Raw genomic sequence first — 16,482 nt, forward strand, 5'->3', positions numbered from 1 at the left:
TCTATCTATCTATCTATCTATCTATCTATCTATCTATCTATCTATCTATCTATCTATCTATCTATCTATCTATCTATCTATCTATCTATCTATCTATCTATCTATCTATCTATCTATCTAATCTAATCTAATCTAATCTAATCTAATCTTTTCCCTCCAAACTCTTGTGTATTAGACTCACTGCCCTCGACCGCCTTGAGTTGTAACAGGGGGACAACTGTTTGGCCCTCTGACGTCATATCCATTCCCACAATGCCATAGTAACACGACTGCGCACTCGCGCTCGTGGACGCGCACCAGCAGAGACAGCCCATCACACACACAGAGCGAGCGAACATGGCGGGCGCCTCCGACCCTCTGGAAGACATGCTCTTCTCCGAGGTGGACGAGAAAGCCGTGAGCGATCTAGTGGGCTCGCTGGAGTCTCAGCTGGGGGGTCAACGCGACGCGACGCGCGCGCAGCCCGAGAACGCGCGCCCGGGCAGCGCGAGGCAGCAGCAGCAGCAGCAAGCAGGAGGAAGAGCTCATGTAGACTCTCCATCAGAACCACAACAACAAACACAGCAGCAGAACGCGAGGAAAGCGGCGCGCAACCCGGATTCAGACCCGAAAGACGCCAGCATGGAGAAGCACCCCAAAGCCCTGGAGAAGGAGAGTCCTCTGAAGTCTCACGGCAGCATCATCATCATCACTACGGCTGCAGCCTCCGACGGGGGATCCGCTCCTGCACCGGGCAACAAAGGTGAGAGCCCGAGGGACACCCGCAAGAAACACCCGAACGCGCGCGCACGACGCGCCTCAGCGTCCCACAGTCTCAACGGCGCAGCATCAGCATCAGCATCACCCAGCACCTCCAGCCCGACTATCACCGTGGCCAGTAACCCGCAAGCGATCGCGCTGGACCGCGGGACGCCCACCATCGCGCTGCACCGACTCCCGCGGCACATTATCGCCAGCATCGCGCAGAATGGAAACGGCACGTCGGTGTCCGCGCTGGTCCAGCAGGGCGCGCGGATTGGAGCGGCGGGCGCGCAGGTGAACCACACCAAAGCACCCGGGATCAACGCGAAAGCCGCGTCGCCTCCCGCCGCGCCCGCAGCAACGCCTGTCAAACCCGCTGTCAGTGTCAGCTCGACCCCGGCCGTCAGACCCGCGCAGACGCCTGCGCAACAGAGGCTCGTAACGCCGCAGCTGATCGTCAGACCACCGCAACAACAAACTACCATTCAGCTGCCACCCGGATTCACCATCCCGCCAGGTACCGATCTCTCTCACATCATGCGCGCGCACTGACAGAGATGGGAGTCTGGGAAACACGTGTGACACTAATGAAAACTCACTAGACATTCATCAGGTGCATTCTGTTATGAGCACCAGTTGATGCTCTTCCTGCACTACCTGCTTTAATTCGTCTTTTTTTAAGCAGTTGCATTTCGATCAAAACTTTTCTAATAGCACGAGCCCGAGAAATTAGTGTCAAGTGTGTCTGATCATTTGACTAGGTGTGTTTACAGGGCCTAAAACTAACTTTTTGGCTCAGCACACGGGGACTTAAGATAATGTACCGACCATAAATAGTTTTTTCTGTCAATGAAATTGTTTTTCAAAAACAGGCAGTTTTGACACCAACATTTTAGATTCTCAATTGCACAATTTGGCCACAGCTAAAACTAGTAAAAAGACAAGCAATAAGAAATGCTTATAATAAAATAAATAAGCAAATAATCAAGTTGCACAAAATAAATACAAGATAACAAATATACAAATAAAATTAACAATGCTTTTCAGGGAGATCTGACAGTACTTACATAGTCTTCACTGCATATTTAAACTAAAGATTCTTATTAATCCTGATTAATAATTTTATTTCAGTTTTAGTTATTAATGATGTCAACTTATTTCAAAAAGTTATTGGCCCGTCAACTGTCCCGAGTAAAGACCTTTAAACTTTGACTTTTAAAGACTTTTTACTTAATTCAATTCAAAAATCAATCAATAAATTATTCAGTATGTTATATTCAAAAAGTGTTTAGCCACTTAAGCGACAATTATAAATAAATGTCATTTTTGCTTGACTAAATTTCAACAGTGTCTTTTTGTCAGATGTTTTGCTTGAGAATTGTTTTTTGTGCTGTCTTTCTTTACAATGACGCTTGCTTTGGTGTTTTGTTATGTTATATAATATTTTGCATGAAATAACATTTTTATGTTTACCAATATGTTATGCTCTCAGTTTATGTGAAGAAACTTCTCACTAGATGATGCTGATAAGTCATTACATTTATGAGTCGATGCAAACACTTCCCGGGGCCGCAGCTCTAATGCAACTTTAATAACTTTAGTTTCATCTCCAAATGAACAGAGGTGACAAATAAGATTATGGTTGAGATTCAAACATTAAAACCTTTTAGTTACAAGCCCAGATCTATAAAAACTAGGTTAACTAACTAACCCAATAACTAAACGAGTTTATTAGTTATTCGGTGTAGGTGAACTTTCCACAGTTTGGATGCTGACTGATGAGTTTGAGTCTTTAGAGGCAATAATGAGCAAAAAGTCGCTTAAGAAAGTAAATATCTTTCACAGATAACAGTTTCTAGTTTACAGTATTTGTTGACTGAGTTTAGATTTTAATTATGAAGTATGATTCATCATGAAACAACCTAGCCTAGCATTACTGTTATAGATTATCAGGCTGAGTGATTACACTAGTTATGAAACAAGTGAATGTAAATAACTAGGGCTGTGCAAAAGTTAATTGCGATTAATCGCATCCAAAATAAAAGTCTGTGTTTACATTATATATTTGTGTGTGCTGTATATAATTATTTTGTATATATAAATACCTATGCATGCATGTATATATTTAAGAATTATTTGCGCTTAAATTCTGTATATATTTATAAATACATAATCTATATTATATAAATATAAATATTTTATATATGAATAACACATTTTCTTAAATATATACATGCATGTGTGTGTATTTATATATACAAAATAATTATATACAGCACACACAAATATATTATGTAAACACAGACTTTTATTTTGGATGTGATTAATCGCAATTAATTTTTGCACGGCCCTATAAATAACACATGTAAACTTCATGTCAGCTTGTTTTAAGTTGTGATGGTGAAAGCTGTCTAATTTATGAGTTTAATTATGTGTGTAATCAATGCTGTTAAACGAGTCATTGGTTTTGTTATATATATATATATATATATATTTTTTTTTTTACATATTGTCAAAGGAAAAATTATTTACAGTATATAGCACATTTCATAATGTTAGTTTAAAGCTCTTAAATTGTGTTTAAATTTTGAATTTTCAATGCATTTCTAAAAACATAAAAAAAATTGTAAGAATCATTATTATAGAAGTATTGAAATTTATTTTTTTCAGGTCACTATTTCTTTTCTGATTGACTTTTTTCTCCATGAGTTTACTAGAGTGTGATAATGACAGTACAGTATTGCATTTATTCTTTAAAATAATCTTATCCGCATGCATAATAATTACAAAAGAACAAGCAGATGTGCTTTAAAATACACACTGTCAACTTATTCAAATCCTGTCATTTCCTCAATGCCATTTTTCACGTTATTTGCAGGGAAATGCTCATGAAGACTTCAGACTGACTTATGCAATGGGAAAAATATAATCATTTGTCACTTTGTTTCATGCATTTAGTGATTGAGTGTGTGTGTGAGAATAACTGATGCTGTGTGTGTTTGAGGTATGGTGCTGGTCCGCACAGAGATGGGTCAGCTGGTGATGGTTCCTCAACAGGCTCTGGCTCAAGCTCAGGCTCAGAACAGCATCTCACCGAGACCCTCCACACCCACCAGCACTGCCACCTTCAGGGTCACGACCCCACAGGTACCACACACACACGCGCACACACTTACTGATCTTATAGTATTGCTGAAATCGCAGGCATTAAAGTTCCCCTATTTACACTATTTTAAAAGTTTTATAATCAGTCTTCAACAATGTTTACATTCATCAAAGGTAAAAAAAAAACACTTTAATTTTCTTATCATATAATTGCAGCATCAGCTCGTTTCTCACAGTGTCTGCTCTGATTGGTCAGATGGCCCAGTCTGTTGTTATTGGTCTACTATAGAGCCCAACCGATAAAGGATTTTGAAGGCCGATGCCGATATAAATATTTGTTCGTTTTAAAATCCGATATATCGGCAGATATTTTTTATTTATTTATTTTTTTCAGAAACGCGCAACAAAACATTAACAGATTTCCCTATTAGTTATTTATGAGTTTTAACTATAATAATATGTATTTTGAAAGAGTTTCATGGTGCCAGACACACTGTAAAAAAATATTGTTGGTTTACCTTAAAAAATGAAGTAACTTGGTTGCCTTAAAATTTTAAGTTCACTGAACTGGGAAAATTGAGTTAATACAATGAAGGAGAATGATTTAATCACCAAACTCAAAATTATATGTTATCTGAACTAAATAAATTATTTAAGTTGATTTGACAAAAGAAAAAATGTTGTGATTACCACACTGTAAAAAAAATATTGTTGGTTTAACTTAAAAAAGCAAGTAACCTGGGTTGCCTTAAAATTTTAAGTTCACTGAACTGGGAAAATTGAGTTAATACAATGAAGGAGATTAATTTAATCATCAGAAACTCAAAATATTATGTTATCTGAACTACATAAATTAGTTAAGTTGATTTGACAAAAGAAAAAATGTTGTTATTACAAATCATGAAAATATATATTTTTTTACAGTTTTTTACAGCACTTGACAACCCAAAAAATAAATAAATTGTCTGCACACTTGAGTCCTTAAAGCAGAATTTAATGCCAAGCTTTCGGTAATATAACCATCCTCAGGGCAAATAAAAATAATTATAAACTAAAATAAACTAATAAACTAAAATAATATGAAAATGCATTTTTATTGTCACAACAGAACAGACGGATGATAGTGGCATTAGCTTGCTTTGTGGTTCGCTAGCCTATGATGAGCCATAATTTAGCAATGGATAACGTCAAACTGCAAATTGTAAAACATACATGTTCAATATAACAGGCCGTACGTCTCATTGCTATAACTGTCATGCGCTATTAAAGAAATACTTCAGTCACATTGTCAAAAGTTAAAAGGACAGTCAGTATTTGAGAGAAAGGACCACAGGTGCTTAGGAGGCTATAGTTCTCGCCCTGGAGCGTCGGTCAAAACGCAGGACAGGAGGCATGGATCAGATTGAACGTTTTACTCAACTTTCTTCAGCAGCACAGACATACATTAGACATCAATTACAGGTGCAGATTTGAATGTAGTAGTTGCCTCTCAGCTTATATTAATGGACATGGTAGGTTAACATTTTGGGCTTGAGTGTATTAGTGTAGCTGAAAATAAACAAAACAGTAATAAAGGTTACATATACTGTATAAACTAGCATTATTGATTAAGTCTATAGCTTAACACTATAGCACAATACACCAGCTCAACCAGGTGACTAATAACTCGTGAGTCACCATTCCTTAACTAATCTGTACAGAACAAATAATGTAAATAATGATATAGCCTGAATAATACAAGCATAACACTTAACTCAGTTAAACAACGTAAACATAAGCATACAGTGACGTCCATTCTTTGCCAACTGCACTGCATAACTCGTCATTTCTCCCGAGTGGATTTATGACCCAAACACTTGAGTATTTCTAGATATTCACATATCCAATCAGTTCTAAACAAGTAAAGGATAAATAAAACTCACTTTTCTCATAAGGACGTACACCGTTATTAATGTTAAACATGAACACTGCACCGCGACTTCTTGAACAGTCTTCCTGTGGAGAATGCAGCCGTTTGTATCACGCGCATTTCTCATGCGCAATCACTTCCAGTCCACCCGCTAATGGCCACTAGATGGCGCTTTGGCGCTACCTTTATAACAGCCGCCCCCACATTTGCGATGCAAATGTGCTCCAATTGAATGTTAATCCTCCGCAGGCAATTCAGGCAGCTGAATTAGCTTTACCACAGGTCTGGTGAAGCTTTTGTCCTTGACTTTTACCTCAGCTGCTCTCACATGTCCATCAGCGCCTGGAAACACCTTTACCACTTTGCCTACTAACCATAGAGCCCTTGGTAATTGGGTGTCAACCATCATTACAACACACCCCTCCGTAAGATCCTCAGTAGTCCTTTGCCATTTTTGCCTCAGCTGAAGACCTGGTAAGTAGTAGCTTATGAACTTGGCCCAGAAATGATCCACCAGTATCTGACTTTGTCTCCACCGTCTACGACTTAGGCGTTCGGAATCTTGGTAGACAACTTGCGGCAATGAACTACTGGGCCGCCCCATCAAAAGATGATTTGGTGTTATTGGGTCAACATCTGCGATGTTAGCTGACACATACCCCAAAGGTTTGGAATTCAAAATAGCCTCCACTTCAATTAAAACTGTTCTGAGTACTTCCTCAGGAACGCTTTGTGCTCCAATTGTGGTGCTGAGTGCTGCTTTTACAGAGCGAATTTCTCGCTCCCACACTCCTCCAAAGTGTGGAGCTGCTGGAGGATTAAAATGGAAGTTGATTTGATGTTTCGCCAGCAACCCTTGCAGGTCCGGACTCATGGCAGTGAAAGCCTCTCTCAACTCATTCTCTCCCCCTCTAAAATTCGTCCCCTGATCAGAGTGAAGTTCAGCAGGGGTACCACGACGTGCAGTAAACCTCCGTACTGCCATCAAGAAGGCATCCGTGTCGATAGAGGTAAGTACATCAAGATGCACTGCTCGAGTGGTAAGACATTTGAATATGATACCCCATCTCTTTTCTGTACGCCTGCCAATCTTCACATGGAATGGCCCAAAGCAGTCCATCCCGGTGGAATAGAACGCTGGCTTGAACAAACGAAGTCGAGCAGGTGGCAAGTCAGCCATCTTCGGTGAAACAGGTTTGGATCTTAACTTCCGACACTCCAGACAAGCATATTGATGCTTTCGAACAGCCTCACGCCCTCTCAAAATCCAGTACGACCGTCGGAGTTCAGCGAAGACCCGCTCCGGTCCAGGATGGCATAATCTCTGGTCGAAATCCTGGATTAGCAGTTTGGTAATACAGTGGCTTGGATCCAACACAATTGGGTGTTTGAAGTTAGGATCCAAATCCTCTGCTCTTCGAAGGCGTCCACCAACTCGAATGACCTCATCCGTTGCATCAAATTCAGGGGCCAGAACAAGAAGGCGGCTACTGGAAGGAACTGATTTATTGGCTTTGAGAAGGTTATATTCCTCTTGGAAACTTTCCTGCTGAGAATGTTTAAGGAGGAGAGAGACTGCCTGCTGATAAGTTCCTGCACTGGATGGAGCAGCTTGACCTGCTTCCTCAGGCTGAAGGGTGCTTACTGTGGCTTCAACCAGTTCACTCCAAGTAGCATACCTGCTGGAGTCTGGGACAGACCTATCAGAACTTGAGATGTAATGGCAGAACAAGGAACGTCGTAGCTCGGTAGGATCTTCTTCGCCGGACCCTGCTGGAGCTTCTGGCCACTCATCAGGTGGTTGTAAAAGAAAAGATGGACCCTGACACCACCTATTTGGTTGTGCTAGTTCCACCAATGATTTACCCCTGGTCAAATCATCTGCCGGGTTAAGTGTTGATCTCACATACCTCCACGATTGCTGATCAGTGAGCTCTTGGATTTCAGAAACCCTGGTTCCCACAAAGACCTTGAATCGACACGAGTTTGACTGGAGCCATGTCAGAACAGTGGTCGAGTCAGACCACAAGATGGTATTTCTGATTGGTAAGGTGAGCTCACTGATTATCAACTTTGCAAGTTGGGCTCCAGTGACTGCTGCACAAAGCTCCAGTCTTGGCATGGATTGTTGTCTTTTCGGCGCAACTCGAGATCTGGCCAGCAGAAATGCCAAGTGGACACCACCTTCTGCATCTTCTGAGCGTAGGTAGGCCACTGAACCATATGCTCTCTCAGATGCATCACAGAACACATGAACATCTCGTATCACGTCTGGCTGATCCATAGTTGTTGGAACATAACAGCGAGGTAAGGTAATGCGAGATAGTTCAGGCAGTTCTGCTACCCATGTATTCCAGGCTTGGAGCAGCTCCTCAGGTAGTAATGGGTCATCCCATTCTCGTTGTTTATCCCAGAGTCTCTGTACAATCACTTTAGCCCGAGTAGTATATGGTAGTATTAGCCCCAACGGGTCATACTGTCTGGCCAATGTACGGTACACAGTGCGCATTGTGGTTGGGCCGTAATCATCCAGTCGATGTTTATAACCGATGGTATCTGTAGGGCAATGCCATCTTAGACCTAAGGTAGACTCTTGAACATCAGAAGAATTTTGGGTGAGCCACAATTCAGCGTTATCTGAGCGAGCTTCTTGAGGAAGATGGCTAAGGATGTCAGGGGCGTTGCTGGCCCACTGGCGGATCTCGAAGCCCCCCGATGCCAACAGGACACGTAATTTATCAAGTAGATCTTTGGCATCAGCTTTTGATGAGAGACTCTGTAAACAGTTGTCTACATAGAAACACCTGTCTACTGAATTCCTGACATCTTCTCCCTCGGTGCTGTGATCGTGCACGTGTTTTTGTAGGGCGAATGTGGCACAACAAGGAGAACATGTGGTCCCAAACGGCAGAACCTGCCACTCATAGACCACAGGAGGCATATCACGGCAGAGGTTTCGCCACACAAAACGAAGAAGGGACTTGTCCTCAGGCAGAAGGCAGACCTGGTGGAACATTGCCTTTATGTCCCCGCTTATTGCAATGGCATGCTCTCGGAAACGAAGCAAGACCCCCAGGAGTGATGGGCCAAGGGTAGGCCCAGGAAGGAGAGATTCGTTTAGGTTGCGACCCTGGGATTGGTAAGAACAATTGAATACTAAGCGGTTCTTCCCATTATGTTGTACCAAATGATGGGGAATGAACCACGATTCCTCACTCTGTGCAGCCTCCTCCTCAGTCAGCTTACGTACTGAGCCTGCCAGTTCAAGCTTGCTCATTTCTGTAATGTATGCGGAAGCTTTGTCCTCATCTTTCACAAGTCGTTTCTCTGTACCTCGGAGGCTTGACATGACAGCATCTTTGGTTGCATGGAAAGGGGTAGTATTTATCCTCCGTAGCAAAGGGGTCGCATAGTGCTGAATCTTGTTATGCTCAATACGGATCGTCTTACTTTCCAGAAGTGAGAGTGCCTCTTGATCCTCTCGGGATCTAGTTATCTGTTTCTCTGATTTGAATGGTAGTGTGTCCACCTGCCACAGCTTCTCCACATTTCTCAGAAGTTCAGCTGTTTCAGAGTTTACTGAGGTCAGGTAACAGTTCTGAGATCTAGGATACTGTGGTAGACCCCTAGCTGGGCCCTGCAGTGTCCACCCTAACCTGGTCCGTATAGCGACCGGTCCTCCTGGTGGTCCATAAAGCACTGGTTCTGTTGGTGTGATCAAATGAGGCTGGTCAGCTCCAATGAGAAGAAGAGGGTGAACTTGATCAAAGGGCTCAAGGGGCAAACCTCTGAGGTGCTTATACCTTTTTTGCAAGATGGTCAGTTGGTAAGAATGATCAGCCAGTCCCAGATTCTGAGCAGTGAATGCTCCACTAATGTGGTAATTCCGGTTTGGCTGTGAGGCAGGGGAAACACTAAAAGAAACAGATGCTCCTTGAAGTACTTGGGTTTCTTGCCTTATTGTTCTCAAGGCCAGTTCCTCAGGAATTCCACGCAGGCCAAGCTTATTTGCTGCCTCGCAGAGGAGTATGGTCCTCTCCGAACCATCGTCGAGTACAGCATAAGTCTCCAGAGCTTGTTCACGATACTGCAGACGAACCTTTACCACCTTCAGCAATACCCGGCTGCAGTCCGTAGGTCGATTTAGATAAGCAGTGCCAACTGCGGAGCTCAACATGCATATGCCCTCTTTACTTGCCTTAGAATTTACTCCATGCAGTATCTGTAGGTGTTTGTTCTGGCAAATGCTGCAAGGTTTCTTGAGAGTGCAGTCTGTAACAGCATGAGACCGACCACATTTTATGCACCTCTTGTTATCAATAATCCACTTATGGATCTGCTCAGGAGAGAAAGTCTGGAAAGTAGCACACTGACTTAGGAAATGTTCAGAGCTTTCACAGTATGGACAATATGGTTGCACTTTAACTCTCTTCTTGCCTAAGGTGAACTCTTTAGGTCCTGATGCTGGTCCCTTCATCTGTGAGGCAGCTTTGGCACCATGGAGAATAGTGGCTGGTCTGGTGAAGCGGGCTGGCTTTGCCCGGCTCTCATGATTACGTTTGTTGGGTGGTTCTGTATGGCCTTGACACCATGCTTCATACTGGAGCCACTTGGAGAATTCAGGTAATGTATACATTGAATCCGACTGATAATATAGGTGTCTGCGGAAGTCTGCACACAACTCTGAAGGTAGTTTACCCATCAGTCTGGCGACGTGGGAGCCACATTTTAATTCCACTTCTCCCTCTGCGCCAAGGGTTTCCAGCATCCCAACAAGGGCTCTGATCTGCAGTGCGAACCTTTGAAATGCCTCATGATCTCCTCGTTTGATGTCAGGAGCATCCATGACCTGTGCTATTCTTTTGAGTGCTAACTGATGCGGCTGACCAAATCTCTCATTTAGGGCTGTCATTGTGTCCGAGTATGGAGTGGTAGAGTTCAGGTAAGAGTCAGCGATAAGGGAGGCTTCCTCTAATTTAAGATGGTCGACCAATATTTGGTATTTGAAGAGCTCGCTAGCACCTGATGGCAGTAGGTTCTCCAATGACATCTTCAGCCTGGCAAATTCTGCAGGGTCTCGATGAATCAACATGGGAATACGTGGCTTAGGGCCGAGATAGACTTTCTCTTGTGCTTGAGGCGATGAGGGAACAATCTCATGAGGTGAGGGTTGTGGCTGATTGTAGGAAATTTCTGGGTGTGTAGGCCATGGTTCAGTCTGTTTCACTGATTGTGGAGCATACACAGATTGTTGCTGAGGTGGCGAAGGAACGACCATCCAGGGTGCAGAATGAGGCGTTAAATATGGAGCATGGGTTGGAGGGCAGTTGAGGGAATAATACGATGAACTGTACTGACCCTGGGTATTGTGTGGCATGAGGCTTGACTTGTTATCCTCTCTGTGAGGCCTGAATGAATGATTATGGAATGAGTTTCCACTGACTGGAGCATACCGTCCATAGTAGGGCTGTGCTACTGCTCTCTCGGTGGCTAGTTTCACCGGGTTTGAATAACTAACAGAAGTAGCATGAGTGACTGGGAATACACGCTCTTTTCTAGCTATGTAAGGAACATCATCACATACCGGAGGTGGCGGTTCAGGCCATGACTCATCATCTTGAGGACCTTCCACTGTCGGTATAGGTCTCTGTGGTGTTACGCGGGTAACTGAATGTGACTCAACCAAGGACGCCGATGATACTTGGGATCGGAGTGGAGAGACTTGCGATGAAGCAAAGAAGGAAGCTGGTGATGATAAGGGAGCAGGGTGTGAAAGTGGCTGCCTTGTTACAGGAAAAAGGGCTCGGCTGTCTTCCAGTAATAGGTGAGTATCTGCACTTGAGGTTTCCTCCAAAGTCCCACGGCATTTGGCCAATACATGCTGGCGCACTCGATCGCGTAAACTTTGAATGAGCTTGGTGTCTTGGCTAAACTGAGCTTGAATGTCCTCTAATTCAGTATAAAATGATCCCCACTCATCTCTTGCTTCATACCGACTTCCAGATCTGGCCGATGCAGGTCCCGCTGAGTACATCATTCTAGCAGTTTCATCATTCTCTGCATCGTACTCCTTTCCAAGTCTAAATGTAGTCTGTGCTGCATTATCTTCTGTATAAGAGGAAGTCAGTTCTCTGTGGCCTGTTATGTTCACTTGGTAGTCTGACAAATAGGTTGGCAGTCTGACTTGCCGTTTTGGCCGCACAGATACTGAAAGGGCTTCACTCATTCCTTTAGAAGTAGCCATCCTTAACCAAGGTAAGCACTGAGCTCCGGCTCGAAGGACCAATATTTGAGAGAAAGGACCACAGGTGCTTAGGAGGCTATAGTTCTCGCCCTGGAGCGTCGGTCAAAACGCAGGACAGGAGGCATGGATCAGATTGAACGTTTTACTCAACTTTCTTCAGCAGCACAGACATACATTAGACATCAATTACAGGTGCAGATTTGAATGTAGTAGTTGCCTCTCAGCTTATATTAATGGACATGGTAGGTTAACATTTTGGGCTTGAGTGTATTAGTGTAGCTGAAAATAAACAAAACAGTAATAAAGGTTACATATACTGTATAAACTAGCATTATTGATTAAGTCTATAGCTTAACACTATAGCACAATACACCAGCTCAACCAGGTGACTAATAACTCGTGAGTCACCATTCCTTAACTAATCTGTACAGAACAAATAATGTAAATAATGATATAGCCTGAATAATACAAGCATAACACTTAACTCAGTTAAACAACGTAAACATAAGCATACAGTGACGTCCATTCTTTGCCAACTGCACTGCATAACTCGTCATTTCTCCCGAGTGGATTTATGACCCAAACACTTGAGTATTTCTAGATATTCACATATCCAATCAGTTCTAAACAAGTAAAGGATAAATAAAACTCACTTTTCTCATAAGGACGTACACCGTTATTAATGTTAAACATGAACACTGCACCGCGACTTCTTGAACAGTCTTCCTGTGGAGAATGCAGCCGTTTGTATCACGCGCATTTCTCATGCGCAATCACTTCCAGTCCACCCGCTAATGGCCACTAGATGGCGCTTTGGCGCTACCTTTATAACAGTCAGTCAACTACACTGTAACAATCGTAACGTAATTATTACTAGCTAAATCCACTTCACTCTTGGCTTATTCAACAGCAGCAAAACTGGACATGATAGTCACAAATTTTGTCATGCTTATTTGAGTTAAGAAAACTGATGGGGATGTTCTTTTAATTGTTGTGATCAACTCAACGAGTGTTGCCAACAGGAACGTTGTAGAGCGCCCTCTGGTGGACAAACTATACAACTCCAACACTCATGACATGGTTGAAGCGCGTTTCGTCCGTTTTTATTTTATTTTTGAAATATTCATTTATCGGTCATTATAACTGCCGATACCGATAGTTTGGAAAATGCCAAATATCGGCAGATAATATCGGCCTGCCGGCTCTAGTCTACTAATGAGAGCAAGGGGGTGTGTTTGTGGGTGTGAGTGTGTTTTATTTGTATTATTAGTATGTTGTATCTACTCTGTTGTTGTTTTATGTTGTTTGAATATGATCTTGAGGACCCCCATGAAAACGAGATGTTCAAAGATCTCTTGATCCAATTAAATATTCATAAATAAATAAATAAACTAGTGTTTGAGGGCGGAGCAAAGATACGCTGTCCAGCCAATCAAGACCACGGGCTGGCATTATTCTAATAAGTTATATGTTGTAACAGACTGGAATTACTGACGACTTGTTTCAGGAAGTTCAGAATTGATTCTTTCTTTCTTTTCTTTTTTTTAATTTCACATTTTTCTTTTAGGAGACAACAACTTTGCATCTAAACTTTGCAGAATTTTTACATTATTTTACTTTATGAGTAAGCATAATAGGGGCTCTTTAAAGTCAAGTTTATTAAAGCGCCTTTTGTAAAACTGACTGACATCAAGCCAGACCGGATGCATTCAGGCAAACATTTTAAATTTAATAATAATACTTAATACTTACTTTATTACTTTCATATATTATTATTTAATACTGCAAAATGTCACTGATCTAACTGTATATGCTGAGAGGTTGAACATACGTTTCCTGTTTTATTCCCTGAGATTGAGAGTCAACATCGTTAATTATAAGTAACTCTCTTTTTATTATAATTTTGGTGAAATGTAAACGTCATGATGATCTAGAGCAGTGGGTCACGACCCCCACCAGGGGTCACCAAGGGGTCACATCTGAACTGACTGTGATTTTTCTAGTAGTAGTAACCATAATCAAATCATCTGCGCAGTGAACACAAGTGATGTCTCTTCGAGCTCAGTGCGAGATGAACTACTGCTGTCAAACAGTTTCATTCTCGTCACTCAAAATAAAGACACAAATCAGTGAACGTGAGTGATGATGATGATGATGATCATCTCTAAACTGTGATCCCTCCTGATACGATGCTTCTTCAGGGTCCCTGGAAAGATGAAATAGCAGGTAACTTGATGAATTAATAATTAATAACCTGTCCACAGATACTGAGCACTCTTGCACACTAAACACTTGGTTTCATATAAGCAGAAAACACAATGTTGTGAAGCATTTGGCCTGTAAAAGTCCAGGAGAAACACTTATCATGATACTTCATGCATTAATGTTAAATCCAGTATCATTCTCGTTATAAACAATATTAATAATATTAATCTTCACATCTTTTGAAAATATAAAAGGGGTTTTCCAATTCAGAAACTCAACTTTCACTATTTTCTTGTGCAAATTTGCACCAAATCTGAAACATCAGTATGCAAAAATTATTTTCACACCAACCATCTGTAAAACTTTGCGTTCAACATTGTGTCGGTTTCTTTTTCAGTTCAGTTATAAATCCAGAGTGAATCCTGATCGTCAGTGGCAGTGGTGGATGGATACATGCACTGCTGACATCTAGTGGCGCGCTTTAGTTATTACAACCTGAGATCATTAGAGTAAATTAATAAAGCTTTTTCAAATGATTTGATTTCTTCTCTTGGTTGCGGCTTTAATAATCCTCTTTCTTTAGTGTTGTGTAAATTAAACACTAAGTTATTTATTTTTATGATTTGTGTCAAGCGTGTATCAAACATGAATAAGTCCACAGGAAAATCCAGTTATAGCTATTCTTTTTCTGTTCACATATTAATATTCATGCTCAGAATATTCCAGCCTGTAAAGTGTTTCCTCTGAGTTTGATGCCAGTTTACACAAAAAAAATCTGAATTTGAATAATATTTTTTTGCTTCTATAATAATTATTTAATGTTTAAAAACGTTTTATGGAATTTAATATATATGTGTAAGTATTAAAGTATACGACCTCAAGAAGGAGGCAGCCATTCTATTTGCCTTTTTTATATTGCAATATCTTCCTAATAGTCAATGCCTATAATAATGGCTAATGAAAATGATAATAATAAAATCAGATCGTCAGTGTAGTGTTCACTCATGGCCACCAGATGGCGCCAGACGCTCGGATTTACGATTGGCTCGAAGTACTTTGAGCTCAACACTGATGTTAGTCTAATAAAACAGATTTAACAGATCAGGCCATTCAGAAGTTTCCAAAAAACGTTACATTTGAGATATTTAGCAAATTAGTATGTTTTTATATTACATTAACATTTGTGCATTTAGCAGAGGCCTTTGTCCATAGAGACTTACAATAGTAGAGGAACATAAGTAGTTTGTCACAGAGCCGGTACAAAATAAAAGTGCGAAACAAGAGAGATGAGAGGAGAAATGCAGATAAAATAAGAGGATTTTTCTTCAAAGCCAACCATTCAAATTAAATTGCTGTAGATCTATGGTGTGTGTTAAAGCGTATTAAAAACACCACATAGATGTAAACAATATTAAAAGCTTGATTTACACCACATGGGGACTTTTAAGCTTATTTTTTAATGAACGATCAAAACTATGAAATTTCCCATCAAGACTCGCGTTACAGAGGAGAGAGGACAAACAGGCTAGCAACATGCTAATCATGCTAAGAACACGTTAGCAACATTAATTATGTTAACAAAATACCAATAATGCTAACAACGTGCTAATCAAGCTAACAACATGTTAAAAAATGCTAATAGTCACATTTTAAAAACATGTTACCAACTTGACTTAGCGGCATCCTTTTACTGTCTATGGTTAAATCATGTTAGCAATTAGCTAAAACGTTAATCTTGTTAACAACAAGTTAAACATTTTAACAATGCTAGCAACATATTAAAACATGCTAGCAACATATTATGTGAGGGAACATGCTATCATGGTAACAACACTACAGATAACAATATGTTAGCAAAATGCCAATCATGCTAACAATATGTTAAATCATGGTAGCAACATACAAGTACTTTTATTTTACTTTCTCTGAGTAAAACTTCGATTTCAAGCTTTTTTCAAAGTTATTTAAAACTTTCAAAGACCTTTGTCAAGCATTAAAGTTCATCATCAAACTTTACTCATTGTTAAGGCCTACTTCAGTTAAAGTTTACCACAGTAATCATAGTTTCAGCCAAAATATCATAGTTTCAGCCAAAATATCATAGTTACAGTCATGATTCAGTAGTGCCAGCACTGACTAATAGGCCTACATGTTATCGCAGTTTAATTTAGCAAAATTTCACATTAACTATGGTAATGTCTTCCCCCTGATAAACTCTGTTCAGGACAGTGAGTGTTTATATTCCCAGGCGTCTCCTTCATCCTGCTGTCAGTCATCC

General features: G+C 41.0%; 1 protein-coding gene across 2 annotated transcripts in view; it reads left to right on the forward strand.

Annotated features, from left to right (window-relative positions):
• The first annotated feature begins 293 nt into the window (after window positions 1-293).
• Window positions 294-16,482, forward strand: part of LOC120487575 (transcription initiation factor TFIID subunit 4) — a 109,794-nt gene continuing 93,605 nt past the window's right edge. For both annotated transcript variants that reach the window (XM_039683790.2, XM_039683791.2), the window contains exons 1-2: window positions 294-1,258; window positions 3,746-3,888. In XM_039683790.2, coding sequence (XP_039539724.2) covers window positions 337-1,258; window positions 3,746-3,888 — 1,065 coding nt within the window. In that variant the 5' untranslated portion in view covers window positions 294-336. The remainder of the gene's footprint in view (window positions 1,259-3,745; window positions 3,889-16,482) is intronic.

The sequence above is a fragment of the Pimephales promelas genome, chromosome 10 (assembly GCF_988280905.1).
Source record: "Pimephales promelas chromosome 10, fPimPro1.hap1.1, whole genome shotgun sequence".
In the NCBI taxonomy this organism is placed as follows: domain Eukaryota; kingdom Metazoa; phylum Chordata; class Actinopteri; order Cypriniformes; family Leuciscidae; genus Pimephales; species Pimephales promelas.